Source organism: Branchiostoma lanceolatum, chromosome 5, assembly GCF_035083965.1.
Source record: "Branchiostoma lanceolatum isolate klBraLanc5 chromosome 5, klBraLanc5.hap2, whole genome shotgun sequence".
Classification (NCBI taxonomy): domain Eukaryota; kingdom Metazoa; phylum Chordata; class Leptocardii; order Amphioxiformes; family Branchiostomatidae; genus Branchiostoma; species Branchiostoma lanceolatum.
This window is the reverse complement of record NC_089726.1, coordinates 16,730,738-16,742,754: the sequence shown is the minus strand read 5'-3', so window position 1 is coordinate 16,742,754 and position 12,017 is coordinate 16,730,738. Positions and strand designations below refer to the sequence as shown.

At 39.5% G+C, this 12,017-nt stretch overlaps 2 protein-coding genes across 4 annotated transcripts in view; one reads left to right on the top strand and one right to left on the bottom strand.

Annotated features, from left to right (window-relative positions):
- The window catches only part of LOC136435467 (bis(5'-adenosyl)-triphosphatase-like), a 63,123-nt gene extending 51,869 nt beyond the window's left edge, over positions 1-11,254 (top strand). The window contains exons 7-8 of one of the 2 annotated variants that reach the window (XR_010755848.1): positions 10,352-10,446; positions 10,881-11,254. Coding sequence is in view for 1 of the 2 variants with exons in the window: in XM_066429014.1 (XP_066285111.1) it covers positions 10,352-10,393 (42 nt within the window). In the remaining variant the exon portion in view is untranslated. Of the gene's footprint in view, positions 1-10,351 lie in introns of both variants that reach the window. The other variant, XM_066429014.1, reaches the window with a different exon arrangement.
- Positions 1-12,017, bottom strand: part of LOC136435466 (potassium voltage-gated channel protein Shal-like) — a 51,640-nt gene that overhangs the window by 29,775 nt on the left and 9,848 nt on the right. The window lies entirely within an intron of this gene.

Below are 12,017 nucleotides of genomic sequence, written 5' to 3'. Positions count from 1 at the left end.
TTGACATAATGAAGAACGGACCCCAAATATTCATACAGAGATGATGTCAAATGTCAGACTTGTACAGCTCGGTCAGGATAGTGGAGGGAAATGGCACTCACAGCAGAATTTGATTTAACCATCATGGCGAGAAGCAAATTCCACACTTAGCCAGTGGACGGTGATGCCATGTTTAGTGTATTTCCGGTACAAATTCCAACAATATTGCATGACTCCATGCTGCAATCTGCTTGCTTGCCAAATGAATAAATGGGAAATGACAACAATGTGACACTGCTCCCCCTCCCCCAAACTCCCCAAATCCTGGTGCTATTTTGTGGGGGAAATTATCAGATTTTATCTTAAAACAGCACTGTCTGATGTTGTAATGTCATGAAGGTTACTGATAATACTTTACATATGCACCATACACACATCAGTATTCTTCCCCATTCTTACACAGATAACGTTCAAGTCTTAAGTGACTGTAACAAGTATCGGTACATGTTTGACAGCAGACAAATCAAAATGGAAGATTAGGTAACTAATGAAAACTTTGCTGAAGGTCACCTTTGGGACAAATGGAGTATTACTAAGTGAGAAGGAACAGTTTGATATATGGGTCATTATTTTGTTGAGGGAACAGCTTGTGATTTCTAGTCCATCTCAGACTCAAAGAGGAAAAGTTGTTTCACCTTCGTCACCTCACAAGGTTGAATCATGGTTGCTGAGTTTAACGACACAGGGTGTTGTTGGCACTGATTGGTCAAGATGAGGAAGGTCGTAGGGTTAACTATGTTTTATCTCCGTGAGTAGGCGTCAGGTGCCACGAATCCTGTCTGCCAAAACAGCCCGGCATCGATAGCTTTCAGCGATAACCATCAACCATCCCTATCAATGCAGCCAGTCACTCTCCAAATTGGAATTCCGATCCACCCCAGGACAATTCCTGTCCATACTGCAGAGCGATTTGTCACAGTGAATTTGGGTGCACAGAACAGATACATGATGCCATTGATTGAATTATGAAGATCTGTGTGGTTTCGTATGGGCAGCACACGTACACCACCCTAAAATTCCTATGTCTGAACAAACCATTGTGATGAAATAAAGGCTTTGTGGATGTCAAACTACAAGGCAGCAAGACACCCTTTACTGCTGGGCTGATCCCCCCCCCCCCCAACATGAAGCATTCAGGGCTTAGACAGTATTATCTAGTTACTAGTATTGTTTTATTGATATTTCTATCCAACAGTCCCACAGATTTAAGGCAACATTGTCTCACAGTCTTCTATGTATGCATGCATCAGACTGAGTTCCATATTACGGTTACAAAGTATCTAAGGTATTCTTTATTCTAAAGTATATGATACTCATGAAACAAGGTTTCTGCTTGTGCCAAAACATGGAGCTCATGTATCCAAATTTTGAAACTCCTTGTAAAGCCTTGAAACTCCAAAAAGTAATGGATGACGTAGACAAAAGCTATTTGTGTATCCGCCATTAACCAAAAGGCCCAAAACCTGCTGATGCTGCTATTACTGTTAACATCGCAATGTGTGCAGTTAAAACTATTCCGAATCTAAATCAATGAGATGAAAATAGGCTTATTTCTCATCAGGTCTCCCACATTGACCATACCATAGATAAAGGCTGCTTTCTTTGACAGTAACGTTGAAGGCTTTGCAAGAAATTATAATTATGACTTCCACAACTAAATTGTTCCATACTCATTACTGCATTAGGGTTGTCCCACTAACATGAATGCTAATAATACAACAAAGCATTGTATACCTCTTAAGCCACAACTTGACCCCAAAGCTATGAAACCAAAAATTATTTCATGGCTGGCATGAAGGTTTTAATAGGTTGATTTCCCTTGATATTGGAGTTATTGACTTTTTAGACATGTCAATTCTGATCTGCTTGCTGTCCTAGAAACAGTTTCATCTGCAATTCCTGTGCACGGCATCTCTTGGGCACTCGATACGTTACATCAGCAATTCCTGTGCACAATATCATCAAAAAACTATGACATCAGCAACACCTGTGTACACCTGCTTAAGTGATCTGAAGAAACATCTGCATACATGTAAGTAGACTCATCTATCTCTGTAACAGGTGAGTCTATTTCTATCACTGATACTAACTTTACTATCTAATAGCAAGTGTACACTGAAACTGCTGATGTAACTATTCCTAAGAGATTCTGTGCACAGATATTGTTGATGTAACAGTTTCCCGTGGTAATACAGTGCTCCAGAATCTCTATCTACTCCCTACTACTATACATGCAATTTGGCTTGCAATATTTAGTAACAGGCTTCAAAGCTGCCCCCAATTGTTTAAGCATTCTAACAAAAATTGCGAAACCAAACAAAAGCTATATGACCATAGCATGTCCAGAACACAAGATATCAAAACTGGAAGTTCCGCTGCAGAACAATAGGAAGCTGCTAGGAGGCCTGTTATCAAACTTGACCTTCATTTTCTCAACATATACCCACTTTACCAAACATCATAAAGATCAATATCCATTCACAGGTTCTTGAGATATGCTTAGAACATGCCAGGCCAGCCATTCACCCACAAACATCACCAAAAGATTACTAGTTAATGTCTTGGCAAAGGGAACTAACAACAAGGTAGAAAGTATCAGTACAATGTAGTCTATTCCCAAACAGATTAAGACCGTGTCAAATGTATGTAGTCGTAAGGTATTGCCCCTAAACGAAAGGTATTTAAAGGAAAGGAAAATTAGGAGTGAAATCCATGACCACTGACATTTCTAATGAAAAATGCCTTATTGGAAAGGAAAGGTATAAAGCAAATTACATATGATTCATTCTAAGAACCCAATTTCGTTTTCAGTACTAATAATAAGCCATGGAGGAACAAAATTATCAAATTATCCTGCAATATCCCCAGGCAGAAGTGAGGTGAAATAGATCACCTGTCAGCAAGTTGTATTATTTTTAGCACAGTAATAGCATAATTTGAAATGTCCCCAGGGCTATCCCATCTTCTGAGCAGATCATCAGAACTGATGAGAACATGGAGCTCGCACCTTAGGAATGGCTGCGCTCCTCTAAAGGAATGACAAGGGCATCTGAAAGGGTGCCCTCTAACTTTCACCTATTGATTTTAAGTCTTCAATACCAAAGAAGGAGGGGAAAAAGCATGCCACTAGGGCACTAGCTGATATCCATATATGGTAGCTCCTGTAGGTATTATTGCCCATGGGGGGGTGATACCTAATGTGTGTAACTATAGTCACTTCTGCTAGGAAGGGTTTTTTTTGGGGGGGGGGGTACTTGTCAGTTTTAGACGTTTGTTTTCAGGATAACTATGATATCAATTTGGCTGTGAGCACGCCTTTGCCCCAGGAAAGTTTTCCTATTTCAGGACAAGTCTGGATAAGGCAAGACAGGCGGAATTTCCTAACTAACTTTTTTTTATAAATAGATCATGCAAGAAATTAGAACCTAGCAGCCAATTAGGGTCACTTGTTGCAGAAGAAATGTGATTATATGAAGGAAAGTTGACTAAGGCAAGAGAGCCGGTCCAGTGTTAACAATTATGTAAGATGATGATGAAAAAGGAGCACCTTGCACCCGAATGTAAGAGTCTATTAAAGATAATCTCCAAGCAGATGTAAGGATCCGGCTCATTCTCAGGGTTTTACGCCTTTATTCTCAACTTTAGTACTCTTCTAGTTTTGTATTTCGTAACGGTTTGCATGCAAAATCAGGCATAAAACACAGAGAATAAGCCACATACTTGCATCTGCTTGGAAAGTAGCTACAGGGGCTAAATCCATTACTTTCCAGACAAAAACTACTCAACATGAGGGCTGACATGTTGATGATTGTTCATAATTTTTTTTGTTTAGGTGTCTATTGTTGAAAAATTTTGCCTCTTCAAGTACTTATTCTGGTTAATGTTGGGTTACATCATTTTGTTTTCTGGTGGGGGGGGGGAGGATCCAGATACAATGTCTGATGGGGGACAGTTGTGAGCATGCTCTGATTCTTTTCTCAAAAGAGCGAGTGTTATCCCATGACATGAAACAGTTCATGGATTGTCCCTTGCACAAAAGGTGACAGTGGCAGTGCCATCAAGCTGATGATGACATGTATCTTCTTGCTGCAGATGCTGAAGGGTGGGCCATGTAGTTTGGTGTAGAATCATATGATGCAGTAGTTAACATGCAATCCCTGTCGTGTCTTTGGTGGGGAATATAAAGCCAGGTTTCTTTATGCATCAATTCCAATAAGGACTCCTGGCGGACGTTATGAAACAGCTTTTGTGGTGGTCTGGAAAAGGTAGCCTTTCTATCGTCACTGAATAAGAACACTTATCAGTTCTGCACGTAGGAGGGAGGTATGCATGTCTCAGACCTGCATCATTTCCCCACTGCTGGCCCCACCATCAGAAAGCACTCCGTAGATATTTAACGGAGGCCTTCCTATACAGGGTCTTTTCTCATGTTCTGTTGTACTACATGTAGGACTTGTTTCTTGATGAACAGTCTTTGACTTGCTGTTATTGTTAAACCTTGTATACACATTTCTAACAATTGTGTAGGTGGCTATCCTGATATCTAGGGGACCCAGAGTGGGCATTCTCTTTTCATATTGATGGACGTTGGAAGACATAACATGTTGGGAAAAGATTGATTTGTGCAAATTATCAATCTCAAAATGATTTGTATCAAAATTACAGCTATCTCTAAAGAAAATGGTTACAATATCTGCCCTGACTATGGGTCAAGTGAAGTCCTTTTCCGGCTAGGATTGGTTTGTCCAGTTGACGTCAAGACAAAAGTAAACAGAGATGGATTGATATTAATCCTGCCCAGTAGATGTTGATTCAGCACCAGGGACAGGACTCCAGGGACAGCAGTGGGAGCCTGTTTATGCGGACGTTGCTGATCCATTGCTGTTTGTTTACTGTCTAGGGATGGTTGCCTAATGATGCATGGAGGAGGTCGATTGCCAACAAGTAGGAGTCATATGAGATTGTGTTCCAGCTGCCCCCTAACATACAGGTACATTGTATCTTTAACCTTCTCCCCGCTGCCTGACCCTTTAACCAATACAGGTGTGGTGCCAAAAGGCCTCTTCAACAGGGAAAAGTTAAGTCCTAAAACCACACAGCAAATAGGACAGAGAAACTGGCTGCCTTTCACTAGAAGAAATATTTTCACACAAAAAAAAAAAGACAGCTTCAGTTTACTCCTTTCCGCCTCTCTCGACAATAAGGAATGTTTCCCTCTGTTTGCTTTTTGTTTTATTGCATCAAACTTCGGGGTTTCAGACTTGCATCCATTAGAGTGTTCGGAAATCACTTTTCCCAAAATCTGATCAGTCGCTGTGCCTGGCAGCGTGATGAATTATGACACGGGAAACGGATGGCGCTGACGCAACAAACAGGCACGATTTTAACGGCTCTGATTGAGCTTGATGTGCGAACAACAGGCATGAATTTGGTTTAGTGATTACCAACTGGGCATGGCCTTCCTTCCTTGCTTTGATTGGCAGTTTTTATAGATGAAGAAAACACGCTCCCGATGTTGCTATCTTTATCTGGAGACCCCCAGCCTTCCTCGCATGTATATGTATGCCAATATTGCACATTGTGATGTATGGCATATATTACTGCCAGCACTCAGAAGCATTAACTGCATTCATACCAATGGATCTAGGTCCTCCATCATCACAGTTTGTTTTGAAAGGGCAAATGGAATGTACTACACTACAATTATTCCCCTTAAGAGTATTACGATTTAAGACAAAAGCGTGCATTAGGCCTTTGCTCCCAACCATTAGGTAATGTTTCAACAGCAGATAACGTTGACATCTAGGTTACTGTCATTATGCAGTACAGTTGTGCATATGTGGCAAAGATGGTCAGCACTCAAAATTTTTGATACCATCCATCATTCTCTGCAAATGGGTACAAGATTTCCCACTCGAGGGCTCTTAAAGTATTGTTTCAGCTTTCCTGTCCAAAGGGAGCCGTGTACTGTCGCTCATGTCGCTTCAAAATGATGGACCATCTCCAGGGCTACGTCTAAAGCCAGACATGTAATATGTACCATGCTGATGCTTTCGCTGAAAAAAAATTCTACTACAATATTAAAATTTTCTCTTTATGCAAAACATGATGCTGTACCTTAAAGGAATCTTAATTGATTTGGATAGAAAATTCAGATGTTAATGATCATGTTGAAATTCTGGAGATTCTTTTATTATGCAGTGATGTGTTTAATGGCTCAGGCAGAGACATTATGTCAAAGCTTGTCGTCACTGTGAATAACCAAGCTGTCACTAAAGCTCTCTGTGAAAAGTGCCCTTCCCCCTCGAGAGGGACCATAGCCTATTATATGGATTGCTAAATAATTTATCCAGAAGGTTCATTCCGAAATCCCATTATGCAAATTACAGCGCATCCTTAGGGTTATCTATCATTTCTTCTCGTTCTGATATTGGTTCCTGTGTGTTGAGGAGTTCAGAGTTGCAGTGTATTTATTGTGTACTGGAAATATTGGATTTTTATGGCAAAGTGAAGGTCACTGTGGCGATATGCTTCTAATTGCCGTTTGGGAGGACGGTAATTCCCGGTGGGAATTGGGGTGCCCCTTTGGGTACGTAATCAGTTTCACCGAGTCCTCATATTGGGTGGGTGTTATTAAACCCAGAGATGGGTGAAACCAATAAGTCTGCTCATGCCCAGCAGTTTAACACATTCAAATTCTCCTCTTTTAGGTCCCCAATTCACAGAGGGCAGGCTCGTGAAATATCATCATGATAGATTACGAATCAGCAGAAATCTGGTCAATCCTCCTATAAACATCACGCCTCAACAACATTGGATCATTCTCTTGTACAGATATGCACACACAGATGTCTCTGTATGTATGGTACGTTTATGCGGCTTATCATATCATTATTTGCATCTCTCCCATTAATATGAATGACTGGGCGGCTTAAATACGGTGTTTCAATTTTGTGGTTGATAAGGTCCATTCATATCAGAGGAGGATGTTGTCAGTCTACACATCTATCCCCTTTGTGACGAATAACTGTCTGAAGGCCTTTTTTAGGGTTATGGTTGGGGTTAAGTTTTTTGGGGGGAGGGGGGCATTCGTTGTGTAACCGTTAAGGATCATTCGTTGGTGTTAGTGAAAATGTTGGCCTGTGTCTTTTGTCATATCAAAACTTTGTGCATTTCGGCTTAAAAGAGTATGACATGCTTCACCTTTAACCTTTGTGTCTATTACAGTTCTCTACATTTTTTGTAAACTTTCTTGCAAAAAATGTTTACCTCTAATTTTTTTCCATTTTCACATACCACTTCTGGGGATACTCCTTGTTCTCTTCATTTCAACCACTGAACTGATTATGAATATACTAGATTGTCACATCACTGTCAACAATGCAATTAAATGATAAACTTGCAGTGAAAGGATCTAGGATGAATCCCTGTGATCAAAGTCCTGTACGTTTGGAACCCTGTGGTCAGACACATATGTATAAATCAGGTTCAAGGTCGGCCTAAACTCAGCCCAGTGGTGCATCATACTCCATGCAACCAAAGTTATCCAGATTGATGAAGCGTGGTGTAGGTTGAGATCCAAAATCTCCATGCCTAATGGGCACCCCCGTAGATACAAATGATGCCGTGAATAAAGTGGCCATCTGGCAGGTGCTTCAGGATAGGATTCTGAACTTTACAACTCATTAGTGTGAAACAGCAACAGACAATGCAAGTGCCGTCAAAATTGCTCAAGATGACCACTCGGGACCAATAAAATCTGGTCTATGTGGACAGGTGGTCACTATAGACAGGATTCTTAATGCTCGTGTCAATGGGAAATATCATCTAAGGGACCACTGAAAAAAGTGGTTACATTGGCCAGGTGGTCCTTTAGTAGAAGTGGTCACTTGTACAAGTTTGACTATACACAAGAACTGAAATATGCACCTTGTGTACAAAGTACACAATCTGTTTCAAAGTTCTGTCCGATCAAAGTTGATTTACATATCACCACATATTTCCATTTTTATCCTCCTCAATAAACAAGGCTTAGTGAATTAAACATAAAGTTACCCCACTGTGGGTGCTTTACGAGGATGTTTTTAATCAAAATTGTAGCATGGGTATTTTGCCATGTGAATAGCAGAAGTATGGGACCACTCATGAGCTCAAGGAACGGTTAATTATGCCACTCTTTGAACCCAATTGCATTAGCAAGCCAGCCTTTACCATTGGTTAAACATCTTCAAATGCAAAAAATGAGTTAAAGGAAATTATGGTAACAGGCGAGCCATGTTGCCTATGTATTGTAAAAGAGGTGCAAATGACTCAGAATAATTTTTCAAGTTATTTCCCGGCTGTCAGGGTTGAAGTAAGCTCTGGCTTTTATGATTGAATAAGAACATGGAAAGGCTTAACCCTATTGTCTGTTACATCATCTTTCAACCATATTCACACACCTTTAAAACACCCAATACAAATGGCAAATGCAGCTAAAAACGTGCCAACGAAAAGAAATAATGAATACTGCCAATACTTTTACATTTAAATTTTAACAATACAGTTTGTTACATGTATGACTATGTATAGTTGAAGTTATAAATAATTGTTAGGGCCTGAAATATACCTATTTAAGGGACCAGACACTTCAGTGCAACGAATACAAGTAGGCTAAGCTTCCACGATAAGAATGGATATCAAAAGCTGCTGTAATAGTTACACCAATTGCTAACCTTTGCCAACCCTTGCGTCATTTTGTTTTATTTATTTTAGACTTGCAGACAAAGAGCCTGCTACTACCTGTGTACTGTTGGTCTTTATTTAACGCTAGTCTGTTGTGAATAGTTTCAAGTTTCCAGCTCTGTTGACTTACCATGGATGACTTACAACTATCATAATAGCAGAAGGGCTTGGTGTCACATGGCTTTGTGCTCTCACCTCAACCTGGCCATTTTGAAAATATGCATACCAGATGGTTTGACGTTTCTATGTTCAAGGCTTTCCAGCTGGAAGCACTAAGAGTATAATCTCCAAGCAGATCTATAGGTTGCGGAGACCGTATCAAGCTGGCAGAAGAAGTACATTTTGCAACCCCTTGGATTGCTATACAAGCTCCTTGTTCCAGTTGGATACGGTCTTTGCAATCCATTGAGCCTGCTTGGAGACTACTATTAGTACTAAGAGTACACAATGTACATACATTTCTTTTTGCTGTTCTGCCATTCTATACTGGATAAAGCATACCAGACATAATAATGAAAGGAAAACATGTCTCGTGTTAGTTAGCAACATTCAGCAAAGTATAAACAAAAGGACTGATTGTTTCGGCAAGCATACCAGCAGCTGATTAAAGGAATGTAGACATTCTTGTAAGCAGATTTAAACATAGCCCTGATGTCCTGGGTTCTGTTAGCCAACACATCAGCTGTCTTCCAACTGTTTCCTTTAGAGTTCAAGCATGCACATCAGTCAGTCACTTGAACCTGAACTGTGACATTTGAACTTGAGCATAAGTGTACAGTAGTTGAAGCTTCCACTGGAGTGATCAAACTCTCGTAGCCTATGTGTGTTAGGTTGGTCACTACATTCACTTCCCACGGCCATTAACCTTGATTACAACTCAGGTACAAATTCTTGTCACGGCCCACAAAAGTTTCCTTGATCTGCACAAACCTTGTGTCTCAAAAGGAGTCTATACTATATGATAAAGAGCGTTAAGACTCTAACAAGCACCAGCACAGAATTAGACCAAATGCATGTATAGTATTACACATAAACACTCTAATCTCATTTGTATGTTTTTATGTCAATATGTACATGCATTAATTTTCCTGACAGTGTGCTTTATAGGAATGCTACATTTCGTACTTGTTCTGTTAAAGTTTGCATCTTGACTAACGTGATTCAAGTTCATACCCTGATTTGGGATAGGTTTCAGACCTTTTCCATGGATCATACCACTAGAAACTTTTATTGTACGAATGGTGTATTAGCCATGAAATGCTGACTGCTCTATAACCCCCCCCCCTGCATTTCAATTTTTTAACCCTGTCCTTGCTAACTTTGTGCTGTACTTAATACAAATTTGCTGCATCAAACTAAATCCACAACAGGGAGTGCAATGATTCCATTATTCGGAGTTTGGGGCCTTTCTGTCATTTGAAAAACAGGAGTCCTATCCCAACTTTTAAATAATGGTTTTAGAATATCTGCATGATACCCGAATATTGATTTTCTGTACATTTTACCCTTTCTTTTGTGAAATTTTCTATAGACCTTCATTTGCACATTCCTACTCACAATCTGATGTTTTCCAATTTACCCTTTGCAGATAGACGCAGAGCCACTGAGTCTGGGTTTGCAGTTTCGATGACGGCAACTGACGGAGGTGCCAGTTTAATTGTTCAGACAAAGGCCTGACAAGAGGTATTTGTTAGGAGATCCTACACAGGATTATGACGTCAAGTCCAACAATTGCTGTTTTACACAAACAGCGGTACATGGCAAGTAGAAAGAGGCGTGTACTTGTGACCCTTATATTGGGGACATGCACCATAGGCAGTAGACTATAGGATTTGCTTGTTGATTCTGCAATAATAATAGATAGATTTGTTTTCTTATGGTATTATTGGATATTGTCCTCCTAGATATTCCTGTCCAGCAAATCTTACTTGTATTTGTGTTGAATGTCCTAAGACCCCCTGGAGATCAACTGATGACGTACATATTACAAGTAGAATAAACAAACAAGGAATTACGCTATCCATATCTTTCTTTTGTACAATAAATAGAATAAACAAACAAGCAATACAGTTTAAGTTACTCTCACTTACAGTTTTTACCTTTGTGCTCCCTTGCAGGTTATCACCCAGTCCAAGTGCAGCACACCATTGAAAGTTTAATGTCTTACATATTGAAATTTGAAATCTTATAGAGTTAAAAAAAGTTATAGAGGGTACATAGCTCTCCCTGGGTGGTGGGAACTATGCACCCTCATCACGTTCTCTTTCAGCTAGTGTGCCAGTAAAAGAAAATGCAGTGTAGAACAGAAAAGTGTTGTCTTCAAGACCGAAAAACTTTTGAAGGTAAGAGTTGATACTAGGAACCCAGAACTTACCGGATGTATTATTTATTAATCTTTAGGGTGGTCCCTTCAGATAAGATTGTTATGCACTGTAAATGCTTTTCTGTCTCGTTTTGATCTGTACTTCGCAATACATTTACCACAACTTAATATATATTTGATCTCACAACTTAATATATATTTGATCTTTGTGATTAATGTATAGACACCTACACTTCTAGTCCTTGAACTTGATCAGTTTTTCCCAGCATGTAACATCATTATGTGCTTTCAAATCTGCTTGTTTTGTGGCTTCTTAACATGAAATTACACTTTTGTATTTGCCATCTCTATATCGTATGTTCATTATTCCTATTCCTTCAGATCTAAGTGATATAAGGGACAGATACTGTTGTCCTTGCATACTTTTGACAGGGGATGAAGATCATCATGTAAATTTACAGTCCTATCCTCAGGTACCCTTTGGTAATGACTCCGATTGACGTCATAATATAGTTCTGAGGTAGATGTTATTAAAATTGATTGTCCGGAGAATGATTTATCTGATCTTTTACCCAGGCCTAATAAAACCTAGGCTGCTCCAAATCATATTAGATTTCTGAAAGCAGGGCTGTGGTGTAGGGATAATTTGTTTCATTCCAAAATTGTTATTGCAACAGATGATTGGGATTATAGCAGAAAACATCAATATGAAAGTGTATAATGTGCGCTCCTCTGTATGATTACAACTAACTATAAAGCCAATGAATTACCAATTGATTGATTATAACAAATCGAAATATTAATGTTTTGACATTTTGTACAGAGCACAATTTCCTGTATTTTTCGTTTTTCATTAAACTGCAACCTGCTATTATTTAGCAGATAATTAAAGGATTCAGATAATATTAACTGTTCTTTAAATAGGATTATG